Here is a 22,164-nt window from a genome sequence, read left to right as displayed (position 1 = left end):
GTCTATTGCAGACCCAGAAGCTTCGGGAGGTATTCAACTTGGACTTCCCTGACAACACCTTCTTGCTGAAGACGCTGACTGTTGTGTCTGGCCCAGACATGGTGGACCTGACTTTCCATAACTTTGTCTCCTACAAAGAGAATGTCAGCAAGGTATGTCTGTGTGTGGAGAGGAGGATGGGGAGGATAATAATTTGAAAATATTTTGAAAAATTAAATAATGTAAAATAATTTAAAATTATTTCTTTTTAAAAACAATTTTATTTTTCAATTGTCTTTTATTTCTTTTATTTTTGAGTGAGGCAATTGGGGTTAAATGACTTGCCCAGGGTCACATAGCTAGTAAGTTTTAAGTGCCTGAAGATGTATTTGAATTCAGGTTTCCCACTGGTGCTCTCTCCACTTTAGACATCTAGCTTCTAACAGCCCCATGGGAGGAGAGTTCAAGAAGTGGCAAAGAGGGGTAGCTAAGTAGAGCCATGGACAAAGCTCCAGCCCTCGAATCAAGAAGACCTGAGTTCAAATCCAGCCTCAGACACTTAACAGTTGTGTGACCCTGGGCAAGTCACTTAATTCTGATTGCCTCAAAAAAATTACTAAAGAAATATCTGAGGATATAATATGAGAGCTCAAAGGAGATGAGGGGAGCCTGTCATCCAGTACAAAGGAAAGAGCAGAGAAAGAAGTATCCTGTTGAGATTAATATGAGTCCTGGACCCTGCTCTCTCATCTCTTTCACAGGATTGGGCTGAAGATGTTCTGGCCTTGGCTAAAAACCCATTAACAGCCAATGCCCCCCGGAGCAAGTTCCTGAATAAGATGTGAGTGATTCTCTTTCCTTTGCCCACTGTCAACAATCACTCCCTACAAGTTTTTATAGCTAAATTTCTAAGGGGAGAGAGAGAGAGAGAGTGTGTATGTGTGTGCTGGGGCAGGGAGAGGAGGAAGGAAGGTTGAAGAACTGGACCTCACTGATTGATCTCTCTCTCCAGCCTAGTAAAACTCAAGATGCAGCTCAATCCAGAAGGAAAGATCCCTGTAAAGAAGTGAGTGCAAGAAATTGCCATCATTCTCTTGGTCTGGTACTCCCACCTTCCTTCTCTCCTTTTTTTCTCCACTTTCCTCCTCTTGACCCCTTCTTTAATTTGTACATTCCCCTGCCTCTTCTTCCTTCAGTTTTTTCCAGATGTTTCCTGCTGACCGGAAACGAGTAGAGGCTGCTCTCAGTGCCTGTCACCTTCCCAAGGGCAAAGTGAGTATGAACTTCTCTCTCCATATCATTTTCTCTTACTCTACTCCCATCCTCATCACTTTTTGTCTTTACCCCAGACTGGCAACATTATAAGTGGTCTCCTCAAATTGAAAAACCTGTGGAGGAACATTGAAGCCAGCTTTCTTTTGAAAATTTACCAGAAACATCCTCATCTTTCTCTACTAATTCTCAATTCTCATTCTTATAAATAATAATAATGATGATTCTTTTAAAAAATATTACTGTGAGCGGCTAGGTGATGCAGTGGATAGAGCACCAGCCCTGAAGTCAGGAGGACCTGAGTTCAAATCTGACCCCAGACGCTTAACACTTTCTAGCTGTGTGACCCTGGGCAAGTCACTTAACCCCAATTGCCTCAGCAAAAATAACAATAATAATAATAAAATAAAAAGATATTACTAGACTTATATGAACTGATATTAAGTGGAGTAGAAGCAAGAGAACATTGTACATAGTAACAAGAAGATTATGTGATGATCAGTTGTGATAGACATAGCTATTTTCAAAATTTAGGTGATTCAGGCCAATTCCAATAGACTTGTGATGGAGAGAGCCATCTTCATCCAGAATCAGGATTGTTGGGACTAAATGTGGATCACAACATAGTTTTTTCACTTTTTTGTTATTGTTTGTTTGCTTTTTTCCCCTTTTCTAATTTTTTCCCTTTTTGATTTGATTTTTCTTGTGCGCAGATATATATAGAAGAATTACACATGTTTAACATATATTGGATTACTTGCTGTCTAGGGAAGGGGTAGGGAAAGGGAGGGAGAAAAACTTGAAACATAAAGTTTTGCAAGGGTGAATGTTGAAATCTATTTTTGCATATATTTTGAAAATAAAAGGCTATTATTATTATTTGCCTTTTTTTTCTTCTTACTGAGGCAATTGGGGTTAAGTGACTTGTCCAGGGTCACAGATCTAGGAAGTAGTAAATGTCTGAAATCAGATTTGAACTCAGGTCCTCCTGACTTCAGGGCTGGTGCTCTATCCATTGTGCCACCTAGCTGCCCCTAAAAAGCTATTATTTAAAAAAAAGAAAAATGCTATAAAATTTGCAATGCACTTTCTTCCCCCCCAATAATATTTTATTATTTCAAATACACACAAAGATAGTTTTCAACAATCACTTTTTCAAAACCTTGTTCAAATTTTTTCCTTCCTCCACCCTCACGACAGTAAGCAATCCAATATAGGTTAAAGATGTGCTGTTCTTTTAAACATGCAATGCACTTTCCCTGTGTTATCTTATTTGATCCTCACAACAATCCTGTGAGGGAAGGTTCTATTATTATCCCTATTTGTAGATGTGGAAACTGAGGCTGAAAATATGCAGGGCTTCCTGACTTCCATTCAAGACCCTATTCCCTTTTATATAAAGATACTGATTTTATTATCATTAGGAAACATGCTTTGAGTTATGTTTTCAAGTAGTGCGGCTGATAGAGAAGGATCTAAGAATCTAAGGATCAAAGTTTGGTGTCAGTTCTTACTTATATGTGTAATAAGAGTTGGTCCAGATTAGTAATGTCAGACTCAAAGAGAAACAGGATAGGGGAGGGCACTAAACCACACATATTAATCAACACACCTAAACAGCATAGGAATTACATCTTAATGTGATTCAAAGCACACAGGGGAGTTTTGTGAGTCCCATTAGACACTCTGTTTGACAGCTCTGGTCTAGATCAAAGTGTGGTCCAGAGCTTTTGGGGATCCTTGAGATAGTTTCAAGGAGTTTACAAAGTCAAATTATTTTCATGATACATGCCCATGTGCATTAATTTTTAAAATACACATTTCTTTATGAATCATGTTGAGAGAGAAAAATCAGATAACAGGGAAAAGCCGCAGAAGAAAAAAAAAACAAAAAAAAATATGTGAACATAGCATGTATTGATTTACATTCATTTAATAGTAAAATATTTTAAAACTGCTGGTAGCTCAGTGGATAGAGCACTGGGCTGGGAATCAGGAAGCCCTGAATTCAAATGCAATCAAAAACAATTCCTTGCTCTGTGATCCTGGGCAAGTCACTTAATTTCTACTTGCTTCAATTCCCCAGGGAAGGAAATGTCTCAATAAGGGAATTTTATTCACTAATTCAGATCTGCAACTACTCTACAATGTCCATTTTTTTTTTGTATTTGGGTCCCCAGAATCTGGCACATAGTAAGTATTTAATAAGTGCTTATTGATTGAATGATTTTAAGGACAACTAGCTGAGAAGGCTCATGATGAGAGTAAGTGACTTCATCAATGCTAGTATATCACAAGCAGGATTTGAACAGTGGCTCTTTATCTACTCTATTATGCTGCTTCTCAAAATTCCAATATCCTACAATTCTATGTAGCACTGTGTTGGGTACCCACTAGTATTCTCTTTATGTTAACAACTACAGGGGAATCTCACTATTCCCCCAACATTGAAGAGATCCTTAATAGAGAAAGTCCTGAGGCATAACAAGAGGTAATGTGGTATCGGAAAACTTGGGTTCTTGCTTTTATTCTGACTATAATCAGCTATATAATTGGGTAAAGAGAATCAGGGGAAAGAGAATTGGATTTGGAATTGTGGTAAGTGTTTAATAACCAGCTATCCTGGAAAAAACGTACACAAGACAAACTTTTTTTAGATTTTAATAGTATTTTTCCAAATGCATGCAAAGATAGTTTTCAACATTCACCTTTGCAAAACCTTGTGTTCCAAATTTTTCTCTTCCTTCCTCTTCTTTCTCCCCTCCCCGATATAGAAAGCAATCCAATATTGCTTAAATATATGCAATTCTTCTAAATGTATTTCCATATTTGATACATGTCAAACTTTTGAGTTTATTCCACATTATTAATATTTCCTCTATCACTTTCTTAAACCAGGCAATCAATAAAGTAATGGATTAAACTCTGATTTGTGCAGCATGTGCTGATTTTTTGATGAATAAATACTCACATGAGAATTTAACCATCAGTTTCCTGAAGCAGGTTCTAACTAGCTCTAGCAAACCCCTGATTTTACTCTTAGTTTTGTCATTTAGTATATGTATGACTTTAGGAAAGTAGTAATATCTCTGAGCTTCAACTTGAATTCTCTCACAAATAGGAGAGTGAAAATAATTGGTGGGAGTTCCCTTCCAACTCTTAAAAGGCTAAGTCACTTAGCCTGCACGAACTTTAATCGCCATAGCTAGAAAACTTACTTTGCAGGGTTTAGATATCACTAGGCATGTGTTTGACTCCTTCCTATTGGCCCAATCACTGTGAATTGTAAACATGTCTCTGTCCAAAGTGCTAAGTATCCCTCCTGACCGTCGTGCACCTTGCTGAGCAGGTTCAAGCTTCCAGGCTTCCAATGGAAATATTCCCTAAAGTAGCAAGAAGCCCTTGCCTTGCCCAAAAGAGCACTGGTACCTGGTGCTCCTTTCCTGGCTCACTTCTCAGCTATTGTCTGATTCTTTGGTTGCTTTTCAAATGATGGAGGGAAGCTCAAACTGAGGTTTTTGTAACAGCCATACTCAGCTAAGGAGCTACTGTTCCCCTTTCCTATGGATCAATCTCAGTACATGGGACTGGGCTTTGGCCCACCTGAATCTACTCCTTGCAGAGTCCTGTTCAGTTCTTTCCTACAAGTAAATCTCAGTCCTAGACTAGCTGGGACCCACCCCAGACAGAAAGATGCTTGGCATAGTGTCTAGCATTTAATAAATGCTTACTGTGCCTTGCACAAAATTGAATTGGAATTGGGACAATATTGTTAAAAACAGTTTGGGAAGGTTAACTTTAAAGAAGAAATGGAAGTAGATATTTCCCTCCCTACCCTGCCTGCGGCTGATATACAGGACATGGAACATTGGCATATTTTAAAATGTATTTAGTTTCCCTTTTTTCTTTAAAAAGTATTCATATAAGAGGCAGCTAGGTGACTCCGTGGATAGAGTACCAGCCCTGCAGTCAGGAGAACCTGAGTTCAAATCTGACCTCAGATACTTAATACTTCGTAGCTGTGTGACCCTGGCCAAGTCATTTAACCCCAATTGCCTCAGCAAAAAATAAATAAAAATAAAAATAATAAATTATTCATATAGGAATGTTTCTCTGGATAAGAAGGAAAGGAATCAAAAAGGAAACAATAAAAATCTATTTTTAAAAAGTATTTTTGAGAAATACAAATAACACTGAGGCTTGTTATTGCTTTCATTATTCAGAAATTAACAAAGAGCCTCAAATATAATAGGTGCTCAATAGCTATCTGTTAAGTGATTGGAAATGGAATCCTCTTCCTCTTCCAACCTAAATTGGTTCCTGGTGTCTGCATTGATCAGGAGTATGTGTGTGTGGGGGTTCTTTCTGTCTTAAAATTTTTTAAAAATTCATTTTAAGGTTAAATAAAAAACCCCAAAATCTCCCATTTCCATGTATGCAGCACAAGCTAAAGAGAAGATTCAATATGAAGCCTTGAATCTCCATTTCATAGTTAGTTTTTTAAAAACTATGTAATGAGATTTTGACATATTTAACATGCATTGGACTACCTGCCATCTAAGAGAGGGGGTGGTGGGGAGGAAGGGAAAAGTTGGAACAGAAGGTTTTGCAAGGGTCAATGTGGAAAAATTACTCATGCATATGTTTTGTAAGTAAAAAGCTATGTTAATAATAAAAATATAAAAAAAATTGCTACATGGTATAAAATGATGGCTAATAAGACTGTTTATTAAAAAAGGAAAAATTATGTAATATATATTGCTCATTGTTTTCAAAGCTATCTTCCTTTTCTGTGCTTTCTTCTGAGATTTTTTTTGTTCGCTGCTATGCAGTTTTAAATTTTTTTCCCTCCTCTGTACTAGTAAATGCCATGATTAGAAAATGATATGTAAATATATGTAAAACCATATTACACATACTTCTATTTATCTGTTCTTTCTCTGGAGGAGGATAGTATCTTCCTTCATAGGTCCTTTGTGGTTGATTTGAATATCTGTAATACTTAGTGTAACTTAGTAGTTCACAATTATCCTTCAACCAATATTGATGTTACTGTATATAGTGTTCTCTTGTGTCTGCTCATTTTGCTGTTCATTATTTCCTGCAAGTCTTTTCTTGTTTTTCTAAAATCAACCTGCTCATTATTTCTAGTAGCGTAGTAGTATTCTGTTACAATCATAAGCCACTCCCCAAATGATGGGCATTCCATCAAATTCCTTAATTTCAAGTTCTCTGTGAACACAAAGACAGTTGCTATAAATGTTTTAGGACACATAAGGTATTTTTCATATAAAGTATTTTCCTTTTTTCCTGGTCATCTTGGGGAAAAGATCTAATAGTAGTATTGCTGGGTCAAAGGGTAAACAGTTTTCTAACTCATTTGGGCAGGGAGGTTTCTGAAGGGAAGTAATTGGTAGGAATCTGTTGGTAACCTATTTTCCCCCTCCTCTTCCCAATCCTAGAATGATTCCATCAACCCTGAGGATTTCCCTGAACCTGTCTACAGGAGTTTTCTCATGAATCTATGTCCACGACCTGAAATTGATGAAATCTTTACCTCTCAGTGAGTTTTCTGGGCATAGATCTAGGATATAGTTTATGGGAGAAGGGTAAGGCTGGGCTGGGATCGGTTTAGAGGCAGGATTAGCAGGTTCTGGCCTTCTAAGGTAAATATCAATTACTGGATCAGAAACTTATCAGAGCCATCCCAGAATTCCTAGAGATTATGAATCTAACATTTGCCTTTTCCACTTGGATGCAGTCATTCCAAAGCAAAGCCTTACATGACCAAGGACCATCTGACCAAGTTCATTAACCAAAAGCAGCGGGATGCCCGGCTCAACTCCCTACTCTTCCCACCAGCCCGACCTGAGCAAGTACAATGCCTCATTGAAAAGTATGAGCCTAGTGGCATCAACATCCAGAGGGGTGAGCCTCCAAACTCTTACCCACAACTTTTTTTTAACCCTAGACCTTCTTTTTACCCTTTTTTACTCCTGGATTTCCTACTTCTCTAGGTTTCCAACTCTATTTTCCTCCTATTCTGTGTCCCTAGGCACTTTTTCAGTCATTTTCCTGAACTACAGCCAGACCTTCTCCCCTCCCTCCCTAACTCAGTGAGATCTCCTGGTAACCTTCTTTTTTATTGAGCAGTGGGGAACAAGCCTTAGCAACCCATCTCCCTGCCCCTGCTCCTATACTTTTCTCCAAATAATGACGCTTCCTTCTTCCTCAGGTCAACTCTCACCAGAGGGCATGGTTTGGTTCTTGAGTGGTCCTGAGAACAGCATAGTAGCCCACGACAAGCTGATACTGCACCAGGACATGAGCCAGCCTCTGAATCACTACTTCATCAATTCCTCCCACAACACCTACCTGACAGGTGAGGTTCCTTACCTCAGAGTAAGGATTTTTTGATAGCTCTCCTACAACTATAGTGAGGTGAATGGGCTTTGTCTTAGGATGCTGCATTTAGAAGATATGCCCCCTCCCCCTGAAGAGTGTGTGTGTGAGATAAAATAATATTGACTGACAATCCAGAGCACTAAGAGAAACTCAGACACTTAGCAGCTGTGTGACACTTCTTTCCACCTCAGTTTTTTATCTATAAAATGAAAAGGATATATTTAATGGAATTTCAGATTAAAAAAAAAACTATCTGTCTGGACTTAACCCCAATCCTACTCCATCCTCTCATCCAGCTGGTCAGTTCTCAGGACCCTCGTCCTCAGAGATGTACAGACAGGTGTTGCTCTCTGGCTGCCGCTGTGTGGAGCTTGACTGCTGGAAGGGAAAGCCTCCTGAGGAAGAGCCAATCATCACCCATGGCTTCACCATGACCACAGATATTTTATTTAAGGTGGGATGATTGGGAAAGAGAAGAAGAAAGGAAGGTCAGAGATCTGGGAAAGGTCTAAATAATCTATGGTTAAGAACTGGGAGGGCTTGGAGAAGAACTGAGATCTAGAACTTTAAGAAAAGGAAACCCTGCAGAGGGACAGGGAGGGAGTAGATCATGGAGTGGGAAGGGAAAGGGGCTGTGTGAAGGGCAGCCCTAGAGTTCTAATCACACACATTCCCCTTCTCCAGGATGCAGTAGAGGCTATTGCTGAGAGTGCTTTTAAGACCTCACTCTACCCTGTCATTCTGTCCTTTGAAAACCATGTGGATTCGTGAGTATCTTCCCTGGATTCTCAAATTCTTACCTCCATTTCTAATCTCCCACTTCTATATCCACCCTTTATGTAGCTCTCTTCAGTTTCTTCAAAACCCATAAGCTCCCATAAGTTCCCAGTCCTTCTTGCCCAGGTCTCCCTGAAGCCTTTGAGAAAATCTATTCTGGTTATTATATTCTAATGGAAGGAGAGAAGCAGGCAAAATGACTCAGGGACACATCTTCTCCTCCTCCTGAAATCATGTAGGAAATGAGAAGCAGCATCTCTCTTAGGCCATTTACTGTTTTCCCCTCACTCTTTTCTGTTTTTTTTTTTAATCAAAAAGCATTTATTTTTTCTCCCCTCTACCTTCTTCCTTGGAAAAAGAAAAAATGAAAAAAAAAAGCCTTTAGAACAAACCCATATGGTCAAACAAAACAGTTTCTCACATTGGCCATGTCTAAAAATTTATGCCTTGAGTCTGTCACCTCTCATGCTGGATGTCAAAATTTTGTCAGTAGGTGGGTAACACACTTCATATTTTGGACAAAGAGTTTGTCATTGCATTGATTAGAGTTATTAAACTTTTTATAGTGGTTTATCTTTAAAATGTTATTATATATATTGTTCAGATTTTACTCACTTTACTGTGAATCTTCCCAGATTTTTCAGAAGCCATCTCTTTCATCATTTCTTATAACACAATAGTATTCTATTGTATTCTTATATCATAATTATTACCCAATTGATGATTGCTGTATTCCTTTCATTCTTACCTTACAACCTATATTCCTGGCAGGCCCCGACAACAGGCCAAAATGGCAGAGTACTGTCGGACCATATTTGGGGACATGCTCCTCACTGAGCCCCTGGATAAGTTCCCTGTAAGTAGTATGCTGTCCTTGGAATAGAGATTGTTTTGCTCTTTGTATTTGTATCAATAGTACATACGGAAGTACCTGGCACATAGTAGGCACTTAATAACAGGTTATTGATCAAATGACTACTGTAAGGAAGGAGAGCAATTGGAAGACTAGATTGTAGTTGATTGCAAGATACCTAAGTTCTATAGGAAAATGTGGAGTTTGGATACTATTCTAAATGATTCAGGGGATTTTAGCTAGCTTAGGTTAGATAGCATTTATGTAACTTGAAGGTTTGTAAAGTGCTTTTCAAATATTATCCTATTTTATCCTCATAACAACCCAAGGAGAGAGGTACTATTAATACCCCCATTTTACAGATGAGGAAACTGAGGCAGATAGAGGTTAAGTGACTTGTCCAAGGTCATGGATTTAGTATATGTTTGAGGCTGGATTTGAACTCAGATCTGCATATCTCTAGGTCCAGTGTTGAAACCTAGTTGCTGCAGGAGAGGAGGATAGGTGACTTTTACCTTTGACACTCTCTCTTCCATATCTCTCAGTTGAAGCCAGGAGTCCCCCTCCCCAGTCCTCAGGACCTTCTGGGTAAGATCCTTATCAAGAATAAGAAGAATCAATCCCCAGGTCCCATTTCACCCAAGAAGGAATTGTGTGCAGAGACAGAGGACTGCAGTCAGCCCAATCCAGCTATGGGTGAGGACACAGGTGAGAAACCTTGAAAGTGTGGGCAGGATCAGTGCAACTGGGATGGGAGGATGTAGAATGTTAAGAAGGGAGATTCCTGGCTGTAAGAAGAATCAATCCCCAACTCCCATTCCACCCAAGAAGGAACTATGTACAGAGAAAGAGGACTTCAACCAGTCCAATCCAGCCATGGGTGAGGACATAGGTGAGAAACTTTGAAGGGGTAGGTGGGATCGGTGCGGTTGGGATGGGAGGATGTGGAGTCAAAAAGTGTTAAGGAGGAAGATTCGTGGCTGAATAAGTTATAGTATATGAAGGTAATGGAATATTATTGTTCTATAAAAAATGATGAACAGACTGATTTCAGAAAAGCCTGAAAAGACTTCCATGAATTGGTACTGAGTGAACAGAACCAAGAAAACATTATAAACAGTAACAGCAAGATTATGTTATGATCAACTGTGATAGATTTGGCTCTTCTCAATAATGTGGTGATTGAAGGTAGTTCCATTAAATTTGAGATGGAAAATGCCTTCTGCATCTAGAGAGAGAACTATGGAGACTGAATATGGATCGAAGCATAGTATTGCTTTGGTTTGCTTATTTTTTCTTTCTCATCGATCTGATTTTTTTCTTGTACAACATGACAAATAAAGAAAAATGTTTAAAAGAATTGCACATATTTAACCTAAAAAAGTGGGAGACTCAGAGACAGGAAGGACTGGTCTCTGTCTTTTGCAAATGGGGGCTTATTCCGGGGAAGGGGTATTATGAAATGTGATTCTTGTTCATCAAGGTGGGATGGGGAATGAGTTTCCCCAAAGAAATGTTGATGTTGATGAAGTTATGTTGAAAAGACACTGGCATATTAGAAGAGGAAGTACTAAATTGGAACGTAGAAGATCTCAATACAAGGCCTTAGTACAAGTCACAAAGTATGCTAGCTTTGAGATTTGCGGCAAATAATTTAGCCTCCTTGAACTCCAGTTTTCTCACCTGTAAAATGGAACCCAACCATCACTATTCTCACAGGTTGTCAGTGAGGGTCAAATGAAATCATGTATGTATAGCTCTATGCAAATCTTAAAGTCCTATGTAAATGTAAGATATTCTTATAACAGTATGGGTTGGTGAAGAAGAAGCTGAGCTAGAGGAAGAAGAAGAGGAAGAATCAGGTAACTTGGATGAAGAGGAAATAAAGAAGATGCAATCTGATGAGGTATGAATGAGAGAGTAAGCAGAAAGGCATTCCTCTCTCTCCAACTTACCCAGAGGCTTTTTGTCCTTCTGGCCCCTCCTTGGAAACTAGCTCCCAGGAATCCCATGCTTTCAACTCCTAGGTAGTAGAATCTGGAGGGGGTGAGTTGGGAATTTCAGGACAACTGAGTTCTATAAGCCTGGATCTTTGCTTCCTGGGAGCCTTCCCTGCTCCCTTCTCTGCATCTTCCTCCAGTCTCTGTCTTTTTTACCAGGGCACAGCTGGCCTGGAGGTGACAGCATATGAAGAGATGTCTAGTCTGGTCAACTACATCCAACCTACCAAATTCATTTCTTTCGAGTTCTCCTCTCGTAAGAGATAGTGGGATAGGCTTGGGAATGCAGGGAAGTGGGAGAGAGGGGCTTTGAGAGGGGGAGATGTGTACAACAAGGAGGCTGGGGAGGGAGAAGCCCCTGGGATACTTGGGGTGGGAAGAAAACCACAGTGAGAAGCATTGTATTAGGGAAGGGAGAGATCAATACTATTCCCCAATGCTCAAACTATGAAGTCTGCCATGAAACTTAACTGAATGACAATAATTCTGACCTCTTTGCCTCTCCAGTCCAGAGCCCCCTTGTGCCAGTCTAGATGGGCCTCTGCGGCTTCCCAGCATCAGGATGGCTCTATTTGTAAAACAAAACAAAACAAAATCCCAAAACCTAAACTAACAAACAAAAAACCCCCATCTACTTCTAACTCTTAACTGAGGGACCTTGATTGAGGAACTAGGAACCACAGCAAGGCTATAACAATGGTAAGACTCCTCTGGACTAGTAGGTTGGTAGAAGGATGCTAGACCAAACTCTAAGCCTTCTGCTGACTTCCTGAGATGCTGTGATCCCTGAGAGGAGAGATCCACCAACTCAATCTACATAGGGACATCTGCCTACATGCAGAAACATTCCTTCTATGTATACCTACAATATTATAAATACAAGTCATAGGATCATTTATTAATAACAACAACAATAAAAAGCACCATATTAAAGATGTGCAAAGAACTTTGTAAATGTTTTCTCATTTGATGCTCAAAACACTCCTGGGAGGTTAGTGTTACCTCCATTTTAAACTGAGGCGAAAAGACATTAAGTGACTTGTGTAGGGTTACACACAGTTAATAAATGTTTGAAGCAGGATTCAAATACAAGTCTTCCAGCCCTAAACACAGTGTCTAATTCGTGGTTGGTGCCCAATATGCTTATTGACATGATTTGACTTGACATCTTGACTCTAAGTTTAACACTGTATTTACTAGCAGCTGAAAGGGAGCTAAAGAAACTACACATGTTAGCACACAGAGACAGTTGTTTGATGAAATGGATAGAGCACTGGGATTAGAGTAAGGAAGTCCTGAGTTCATCTAATCTCAGAGATACTTACCAGCTGTGTGATCCTGGTCAAATCACTTAACTGCTATCTGCCTCAGTTTCCTCCACTGCAAAATGGAGTTCATAATAGTACCAACATTTTAGGCTTGTTTGAGTATTAAATGTATTAATATTTGTAAAGTGCTCAGCACAGTGTTTGGACACAGTAGGTGATTAATAAATGCTTCTCCTTTTCCTTATTCCCTCCCAATTTCATAATTAGCTTATGTTGCCACTTCCCTCCATTCTCATAAGATGCTAGTTTGAAGGAGACCACAGGGATCATCTCTGTCAACCCCTTCATTTTATAGAGGAGGAAAATAGGGCCCAGACAGGTTAAGGTGTCATGTTGGATTTGATACAGATAATAAATAATGATTGAATTGGGATCCAAACCCATCTCCCTTTACCATGTTGCCTCAGGGTCTTGGGATTGGGAGGGGGATGCAGTTAACAGAACAAAATAGTTCCCAGTCAGGAGGGTAGGTTCTCAGCAGGGGGCTAGCGATGAAAGGAACCTATTGAAAATTTCTTACCCACCCCAGAGAAGAATCGGAGTTATGTCATCTCTTCCTTCACGGAGCTGAAAGCTTACGACCTGCTCACCAAGTCCCCTGTGCAGTTTGTGGAGTATCCTTGAAGTTGCAGATGGGTGGGACCATTGGATTTATTTTCAGGGAAGGTTGTCATTTGGACCATCTGGGAGAAATCCTCTGTGGGAGAGCTGGGCGGGGGTAGTTGGGGTCCCTCTGACTTGCTGGCCAGAGTCCTATACACAGCACAGCTACAATAAGCGCCAAATGAGTCGGATCTACCCTAAGGGTACCCGAATGGACTCATCTAACTACTCTCCCCAGATGTTCTGGAATGCAGGCTGTCAAATGGTTGCCCTCAATTTCCAGACTATGGGTGAGTATAGATCCTAGTAGTTTATGGTCTGGGCAGTTCTTTACCTAGCACCCACCACCATCTTCCTTCTCCTTCCCTCACCCTCAGCACTAGCCCATGTCCCTATGCTGTTTATAGTGATTGCCTACATAGACAAAGCTTGAGAGAGTACGTGTCTGCAATTATATATGTTGGCTCATGTTTGTGCGTGTGTGTATGTTTGGGGCTATATTGGGGGATGCCTCCTTTCCTACCTGTTTTGTTATTCTTTTCCTGCCAAAACCCTAGCTCCCTCTTGAGCCCCGTGTCTGTGGTCCTTCCTTAAGGAGAAAGAGCAGGGATGTAGCAAAGAACCCTGATCGGAGGCCTTCTCATGTGTGTCACTCATTTTCCATCATTCTTTCCTCTCCTTTGAGGAAGGAAGAACAAAAACACACTGGAATGGAGAGAGGCAGAGTCAAGCCCTGCTTAACAAGCTAGAAATGGAAGTAGAAACAAAGATTTTGCTGGTCAGTTCTCCTTGTCACTGTCCCACTATCTGGCCAGTGCTCGGTGGTCACAATGGACTTTTTGTTGTCCATCTTCCCATGCATTTAGATATGCCCATGCAGCAGAACATGGCACTGTTTGAGTTCAATGGGCAGAGTGGCTACCTTCTCAAGCATGAGTTCATGCGCCGACCAGACAAGCAGTTCGACCCCTTCTCTGTGGACCGCATCGATGTGGTGGTGGCCACAACTCTCTCCATCACGGCAAGAACCCTGGAAGGAGCCAGGGCCTGGTTGGGGTGGGAATGTATGGGGGAGGGTGAGTAGCCCCAAGGGAGCAGTGGTTCAGGAGAGTGGGTTGAATTAATGACTTGGGTGATGAGTCTAGGGGAGTTGGGGGGAAGGTGGTACTCCTTCCCTTCCTCCCCCTCTCCTGAGATTCCAAAAAACCTCAACCCAAGCAGCTTCAAACAGCTTCCTGCAGGAGCAGGTTACCTTGGAAACTGCCTCCTCCTCAGTACTGGAGGCTGCCTCTTAATCCCCATGGAAACAGAGGAGGAGGGCTGGAGGTTGGGTTGAAGGGAAGGGAGAAGGGATGAGACAAGTAAGGGCTGTGTGGGGGCAGTAGGTACCCTGTACTAGTAAAGATTCTCAATTACACTGACCACAGGGGAAACTGAGGCAGATCATCTCTGAGTTCATCTAGCAGAGCAGAGCTGGTGTTCAGAATCCCAGAGTTGCAGATTATAATGCTAACTACTGGACACCTTGTTTCTTCCATGTGTCCAGAATAGAATGGGGAGACCCTCCCCACCCCACCCCCAGGTTTCCTTATAGTTCTTGTATGAAACCCTAGAGGTAGAGAACTGCCAGTCCTTCTCCAAAGAGGCCTTGAATAGGGGAACGGAGGCTGGAACCCCTCCTAACATTTCTCCACTCCTCCCTTCCCTGTCCTTGCTCAATAGGTAATTTCTGGGCAGTTTCTGTCAGAACGAAGTGTCCGAACTTATGTGGAGGTGGAGGTGTTCGGTTTGCCTGGAGACCCCAAAAGACGTTACCGCACCAAACTGACACCCAGTGCCAACTCCATAAATCCCGTCTGGAAAGAGGACCCCTTTGTCTTTGAAAAGGTAGGAGAGTGGGGGAACAGTGTGGGGCACAGATTCAGGAGTCAAGGTCATAAGCCTCTCCACTAGAGCCAGAATTCTATCTACAAGGATGAAGAAATTAATGAGATGAATGGATGCCTACAGGGTTAGTGCCATTCCCTGCCTTCTCTACCCACTCCCATTCCCTCCTTCCCTTTCCTCTCTTTTGTAACCTTGAGAAACCAAGTTAGCCCAGTAGGTAGATGAGTCTGTGGTTAGTGAGGTGCTCTCTATGAGGATGGAATGCAATGTTTTTTAGTGACATGGGGACACCTGGGGCCCCGCATTTGACTCTTATAGGACTGTAGGATCATAGAGATCACTGGTAGATCACCCGGTCTTCTGCCCAATGGCACACCTACCAGAGCCCCTTTTCCCACTAGACAAAACTAGAGATATAACTAGCAATTTTAATACCTGGAACAAGCTTTGGAAAAAATTGTCCTCAAGTTAAGTTTTTAAAGAGAAATTCAGCTGAAGGAATTAAAATGAAGGAAGTTGGGACACAAGATTCTATGAGGTACGAGACCCTAAGATCCTCCCCATGACAGGAGCAGGACAGGTGAGGGCAGAGACCCTGTTTTCTATAGGCAGAAACTTCACCTTGAGGCTTCTATGATGAAGCATGGAGTAGGATGAGATTAGAGATGCGCTTACCTAGGGTACAGCCACTGGGGGAGGACGCAGACCATCTGGTACATTTTTATTTTAATTAATTATTCTTGCTAACTTGTTGCTATAAGTTGGTTTCAATGCTGTTGGAGACAAAGCATTATTAAGAGATTGCTAAATTCTGATGCCTTGGGACAAAGCTCTGTTCATCTTAGCCTACTTATAGGTCTGGTATTTTTCAGGATACCTTTTCTTTTCCAGACTGCCATAAAACCAGGTCTATGTGACAGGCAGGACTATGAAATATTCAGATGTTGTTGAGCCCAGATTGGATAACTAGGGATTGAAAGGCTTTAGAGCATCGAGTTGGGAAGCTTCCTTTTGCATATATTTAGCCAGGTCTGGTAAAATATTCCAGTTATACAGACTTGGACATCGAGAATCAGGCACTGATCTTTTTGCCTAGCACTATTGCCTTCCTCCTACTTCCATTTCCCACCTCATCTCCCACTGCAAGCACTCTAGGACCTTGGAACTGATGAAGATGGAGAACTCGGCCTCTTCTAGCCTCCTAGAGCTGCCTTTCCTTACCCCAAATTGGTTCTCCTCTCCCCAGATCATGATGCCAGAACTGGCCTCTCTGAGAGTGGCAGTACTGGAGGAAGGAGGCAAATTCATTGGGCACCGAATTATCCCTGTCCATGCCCTGCAGTCAGGTAAGAGGATCACCCTCAGAGACCCTAGCCTGGCCATGGGAAAGAGGGAAAGGCCAGGAAAAGTGATGGTGTGGGAGCAGGTGGGGTACATGTGGGAGGAAGAAAGCGGGATCCCTTAGACTGAACTCTCACCTACACCAAGTCAGAAGGCAGAGCCATGGTACCCCCTGCTTCCCAGATGTAAGTATTTGTAGTTTGGAGGGAGGGGGCCCTCAACCAGCACAGCTTGAGTAGAATCTGGACTGGGAAAATGGAAGAAAGGACTGGACAGTCTCAGAGGATAGATGGGCATTTGTCTAGGAACCTGATTGTAGATTAACCAACATTTCTAGTGCTTAGAAAAGAAGGGAAAGGAACAGCAATGGAATTTTTATTCTGGAATAAGAAGAAAAGAGGGAGGGACTAGACTTTGATTTGATTGGTTTAGGGGCTTCTCAGATGAGAAAAGCCCCTTCTACCAAGGCTGATCTGCAGCTCATAGCATCACAGTTGACCAAACCCTGAGAAGACTTGGCCAAAGTCAGCAGCCAGAATGAATTAGAGATGGCGCTGAATCCAGGCTGGCTCTAAGGCTGGCACTTAATCGACTCTGCTTGCTGGTTCTCAGTAATAACAGGAATAACATTGTACATTTATCCCACTTCTTTAATACTTACAAAGCCCCTTAGCACAACCGCAGGAAGGAGATAGTAGAGGTACAATTTTGCAGATGAACAAAGTGAGTCTAAATGATTTATCTGGAGTGATATATCCAGTAAATAATGGGTCTAGCTGGGACTTAGCCTTTGAGGGTCAGGCCCACTACTTTCTTCACTAATTTAGAGATTCTTAATGCAAGATCTACAGCCTTGAGTAATTTCAGGGGATTTTAGATGAGAAAAAAATACATCTCTATTTTCAACAACCTCTAACTGAATTGTAACATTTGCTTCAACTATTTAAAAGCATTATTTTGAGGAGTCTGTAGGCTTCACCAGACTAACAAAGAGATCCATGATCCACAAAAAAAGCTTAATCTAGAATCTCTATAATTTAAACCATACCATCTTTGAATGTCTTACTGGCCAAGAATCATAGATCTAGAATTAAAAGGTATCTAATGAGTTGCCTAATTTAATACCCTAATTTTACAGATAAGGAAACTGAGGCACAAAGAGGTTAAGTGATTTGTCCTAATATCACATTTGTATTTATTTTATTAGTCAAGATTTGAATCCAGATCCTGGGATTTCAATAGTATGCTATGCTGCTTCCCCTAAATAGTCAATCGATCAATCAAGCATTTATTAAGCATCTATGATGTGCCAGGCACTGTACTGAATCTACCTTGATATAAGTAAGAGCCTGATACCTTGGCCAGGAGGCCAACCTCAGGATGTGTAAGAGGGATGAGAGGCCATTGGTCCAAGACCCTCCTATGTTCTGGCAGGATACCACCACTTGTGCCTCAGGAGCGAGAGCAACATGCCCCTCACTATGCCTGCGCTCTTTGTTTTCCTGGAAATGAAAGACTATGTGCCTGATACCTGGGCAGGTAGGAGCCTCTAAGTCTCAAAACCTTGATGGATGGGGTTGGGGAGTGGCCGTAGGAAGGAAAGCAAGGCAAGGAGGTTGGTTGCCTCCCTATGGGAAAAAAGCACACTCTCCCCCCCTTTCTGCTTCTCCATCATGCTTTATGTCCCAGCTCCCTCAGGGAAGGGATGGAGTATATTCCTGGTTCTCTTGGGGCAGCTTAGGGAGGTGGCCCTAGTGAGGGAGGAAGAATAGAGATGGCAGGGATCACAGTTCAGCCTTTGTACAGACCCATAATGTCTCCCTCTGCCCTTAGATCTGACTGTGGCTCTTGCCAACCCCATCAAATTCTTCAATGCACAAGACAAGAAATCAGTAAAGCTGCAGGACCCTGGGGATGACGCTCCTGACGTGAGTTCTCTCTGGTACTGAGTAGGAAGAGGCAGGAGGGCTTTAGTTGTCTTGGGATGAGGGAGAGGAAGGATGTTTCAACTGGGGAAACCATCAATCCCTAAAGGAGTTCCCTTCCACTGCGGGGGAGAGAGGGTTGAAGGGGTCTTGGGAAATGGGGAGAGGCTCCTTGGTGCAGGTTCTCTCTATATCCCTCCCAATAATAGAGCACTCCTGGGGAAACAGCATCCTGTTTCTGAGAAAAGGGAGCATCAGTGTGCCTATGACCGTGCTGATCATTTTGATCTCTTCTCTCTATAACAGAGGCTTTTGCCACTCAGAAACTCAGCTCTGGGCCAGGCCAATGGGACCCTCATCTCTGCAGGTTCCTCTATGGCCCCTTCACCCAATGGTCCTGCAGGTACTAAGGGTCAGGTGGGCAGGATTTCAGTAAGATTTTAGGCTGGGATTATTTTGTTATTCCTCTTTTCTCATATTACTTAATTCTGAGTACCAGATCCTTCAGTCAAATTGGACTACTCACTTATCCCCTAAATGTATCCTGTGCTTTCCTACTTCCATGGCTTGGTTTACACTGTTTCCCATGCCTGGAATGCTCTTTCTTGACCTCTGCCCTCTCCTGCTCATTGAATTCCTTTAAAATCCAACTCAAATGCTACCTTCTCCATGAATCCTTCCCTGAAAATTTCCAGGAGCCTATAACCTCCAACTCACTTAGACAGAAAGTAGCACTTTTGTTTGTATTTCTGCAATATAGAATACAATACTAAATAGGATAGTTATTTGTGTTTGTTCCTTATTCCCCTACTAAACTGTTAGCTCTATTCAGCCAGAGGGTATGTGTTAACTAAATTCTGTATCTTAAGTGCTCAATGTAGTGCTAGACATAAATCAGAACTGGGATTCCTAACCTAGTGTCTGTGAACTTGATTTTAAAAAAATATATTTTTTTGATAATTGTACTTCAAAATAATTGTTTGGTAATCCAATTTTATCTTATACATCTGAGAATATTATTCTGATAAGCCTATAGGCTCCACTAGACTGCCAGAAAAGTCCATGACATAAAAAGGTTAAGATTTCCTGAATTGGATATTTAATAAATGATTGTTCAGTGACTGTCTCTCTAGACACTCTTCTGCATGGTCAATGGGATGTGAATGGTTTCTGAGAGGGAAAAAAAATAAAACGAAAAAACGGATCCCTATCCTGAACATATAAGTGGGAATCGATTGTGTCAATATATTTAGTTATGGGAATTTACATGAGTCCAGAGAATATACAACACTTGTCTCCCCAATGCTGCTGAAAGGAATCTCTGGGATCTGATACCTATTAGAATGTCAGGTCAGATACCCAAACCTTGAAGGGGGGAAAGGCCAGAAAGTCCCAAATCTTCTCCTTAAAAGGAAAGCCAGAACAATTTCAAAGTCCTGCTTCCTTTGGTTTTTACAGCAGCTATGACCTGGTTCAAGGAAGAAGCAATGAAAGAGGCAGCAGGTAAGCCAGGCCTCCTGCATGTAGAAAAAGTTTAAGGCTAGAACTCCGAGTCAGGAGCAGCTTAGTCTAGAGGAAAAAACATTATCTCTGGGGTCAAAGGACCTGATTCAAATCACACCTCAGTTGTGACCCCGAGAAGTTCATTAATCTCCACAGCTTCAGTTTATTCATATATAAATGGTGCGGGGTAAGGGAGTTGGATTAGATAGCCTCTGAAATTTCTCCTAGCTCTAAAAATATAATTAATAAATCTATCTGGGTCAAGTCTGAGATTTAGCAGACATTCTAAGGACCACTTTCCCCACTTTCTTTCTTTGTTCCTAGTGATTCTAGTTCTTCCCAAAAAGGAAAGTTAATGTCCTTAGATCAGGAGAATGGGATAACCCTTACAAGGAAAGTGTGGGTTTGTGAGGAATATGAAAGAATTCTAGTAATAATGATAATAACTGAGATTTATATATCATTTTAAGCTTGACAAATTATTTTATTAATTTACCCCTAAGTCTTCCCTGCTTTGAGGGGTCATTTTTACAATGTGAAGTTCCAAATTCATCTTGTTAGAGGTCTAAGGATGGCTATACAAAGCACTACCAATTAGAGATAGCTGTAGCTTTCAGAATCCCACTGCTTTCCCTCGCCACATCTGAGCCATTCAGAATTCAGACAAGGATTTTTATTTACAAGAGGAAAGGTATCATTCTGGAAGAAATCCACATAATTTCAAGCCCATAAACAGAAGAAATCTATTCAGTGAGGCAAGAGGTCTTTGTGGCTTACACATTAACACATCATTACCTCTGTTATCTGCTCTTTGCTTTCTGTGACTATGTCAGCTACTTCAGCTATGATGGGGTCTGGGGTGGAGCAGGGACCAATTCCCTCCTTAAATTAAACTATTCTGACCACTTATCAGGTACATTATAATTGGCAGGTAGTGGGGAAATTCCTTTCAGTAATGAAGTGGCCTAGATGGTCACTGAGGTCCCAGCCAACTCTGAAATTCTGGGATGCTGTAACCTACTTCCCAAGCTGAATCCTTAGCAACTCCATCCCTCTCATCTCTGACCTTAAGTGGCCCAAACCACAGAATGATAAAGCTGCAAGAAACCTTAGAGATCACTTAGTTCAGATCTAACATTTCATCAATTAGAAAACTCAGTCCCGAGGCCTAATGTCTGGTTAAGTGTCTGAGGCAGAGCTCAGATCATCTGAATACAAGTCCAAGGCACCACCTTGCCTCTGAAAGACACCTTTCTAAGCTTGACCACCTACCTCTTCCTATGGCTATGTTTGGTTTTAACGCACCACATTTATTGATTTCCTTTTTCTTCCTCTCCCAGTGAAATTTTATCTTTTCTTTCTGCCTGATTTCTATCTTACTCATCAATCAATAGGATCTCTACTGGGGACGCTTGGTTTCAAAGGATTTCTGCAGAGCAACCTTGATTCACTAGAATGAATCTACCACTCTATTTCACACTCACTCATTGAAGTAATAGCTTCTTCTGTCCCTTGAGGAAGGGAATCACACAACCCAGGACACATCTTTACAAGATAAAAAAGACTATAAAATATTAACATAGATATAAATTCCCAGTAGGAATGTGTCTCAGTAATCATCTAGTTCAACCCTGAACCACTTGAAATATCTGAATTACCATGTGCTCCTGACACATGATCATCTAATTTTTCCTTGAAGACGTGTGTGTGCGTGCGTGTGTGTCTGTGTGTGTATGTGTATGTAATCAGTGGCTAAAGTTTAATGGTTTAAATGGCTAATTTTTCTCCAAAAAAAGAAAATGTAAATGACACTTTTGAGTTTAATTTTCATTATCAATATTTTTGTTATCACTTTTTTCAGTCTATACAACCAACACAATAGGAAATTGGGTTCTCACTTTTATCATTTGGCAATTTCTGAGGTGTAAATGCTTGCATTGAAAATTTAACAATTGATTACCTAAAGCCATTTCAAGCTGATCCCTCCATATTCTGGGGGGGGGGGGAATCCTCCACTTCCTAGGCAGTCCATTCTACCTTTGGATTGCTTCAGTTGTTAGGTTGTTGTGAGGACAAAATAAGATAATTGTAAAGTGCTGCATCTGGTTGGTCCTAGTGCCTGACATATAGTAGATGCTTAATCAAAGAAATAATTCTTTCCTTCCTTCCTTCCTTCCCTTCCTTTCTTTCCTTCCTTCCTTCCTTCCCTTCCTTTCTTTCCTTCCTTCCTCCCCTTCCTTTCTTTCCTTCCTTCCTCCCCTTCATTTCTTTCCTTCCTTCCTCCCCTTCAT

At 41.3% G+C, this 22,164-nt stretch overlaps 1 protein-coding gene across 4 annotated transcripts in view; it reads left to right on the top strand.

The window, feature by feature from the left end:
- PLCB2 (phospholipase C beta 2) overlaps window positions 1-22,164 on the top strand; it is a 39,556-nt gene that overhangs the window by 12,004 nt on the left and 5,388 nt on the right. Inside the window, exons 4-26 of one of the 4 annotated variants that reach the window (XM_051977075.1) lie at window positions 12-152; window positions 741-820; window positions 992-1,045; window positions 1,176-1,251; window positions 6,714-6,814; window positions 7,013-7,179; window positions 7,487-7,633; window positions 7,953-8,110; window positions 8,341-8,423; window positions 9,205-9,289; window positions 9,832-9,994; window positions 10,098-10,178; window positions 11,095-11,192; window positions 11,446-11,542; window positions 13,144-13,228; window positions 13,383-13,507; window positions 14,084-14,238; window positions 14,940-15,104; window positions 16,351-16,450; window positions 17,880-17,984; window positions 18,279-18,373; window positions 18,677-18,773; window positions 19,829-19,873. In XM_051977075.1, coding sequence (XP_051833035.1) covers window positions 12-152; window positions 741-820; window positions 992-1,045; window positions 1,176-1,251; window positions 6,714-6,814; window positions 7,013-7,179; window positions 7,487-7,633; window positions 7,953-8,110; window positions 8,341-8,423; window positions 9,205-9,289; window positions 9,832-9,994; window positions 10,098-10,178; window positions 11,095-11,192; window positions 11,446-11,542; window positions 13,144-13,228; window positions 13,383-13,507; window positions 14,084-14,238; window positions 14,940-15,104; window positions 16,351-16,450; window positions 17,880-17,984; window positions 18,279-18,373; window positions 18,677-18,773; window positions 19,829-19,873 — 2,503 coding nt within the window. The remainder of the gene's footprint in view (window positions 1-11; window positions 153-740; window positions 821-991; window positions 1,046-1,175; window positions 1,252-6,713; window positions 6,815-7,012; window positions 7,180-7,486; window positions 7,634-7,952; window positions 8,111-8,340; window positions 8,424-9,204; window positions 9,290-9,831; window positions 9,995-10,097; window positions 10,179-11,094; window positions 11,193-11,445; window positions 11,543-13,143; window positions 13,229-13,382; window positions 13,508-14,083; window positions 14,239-14,939; window positions 15,105-16,350; window positions 16,451-17,879; window positions 17,985-18,278; window positions 18,374-18,676; window positions 18,774-19,828; window positions 19,874-22,164) is intronic. The other 3 variants (XM_051977073.1, XM_051977071.1, XM_051977074.1) reach the window with 3 other exon arrangements.

Source organism: Antechinus flavipes, chromosome 2 (assembly GCF_016432865.1).
Source record: "Antechinus flavipes isolate AdamAnt ecotype Samford, QLD, Australia chromosome 2, AdamAnt_v2, whole genome shotgun sequence".
Classification (NCBI taxonomy): Eukaryota; Metazoa; Chordata; class Mammalia; order Dasyuromorphia; family Dasyuridae; genus Antechinus; species Antechinus flavipes.
Note: the sequence above shows the minus strand (reverse complement) of the source record. Positions and strands in the feature narration are given on the sequence as shown.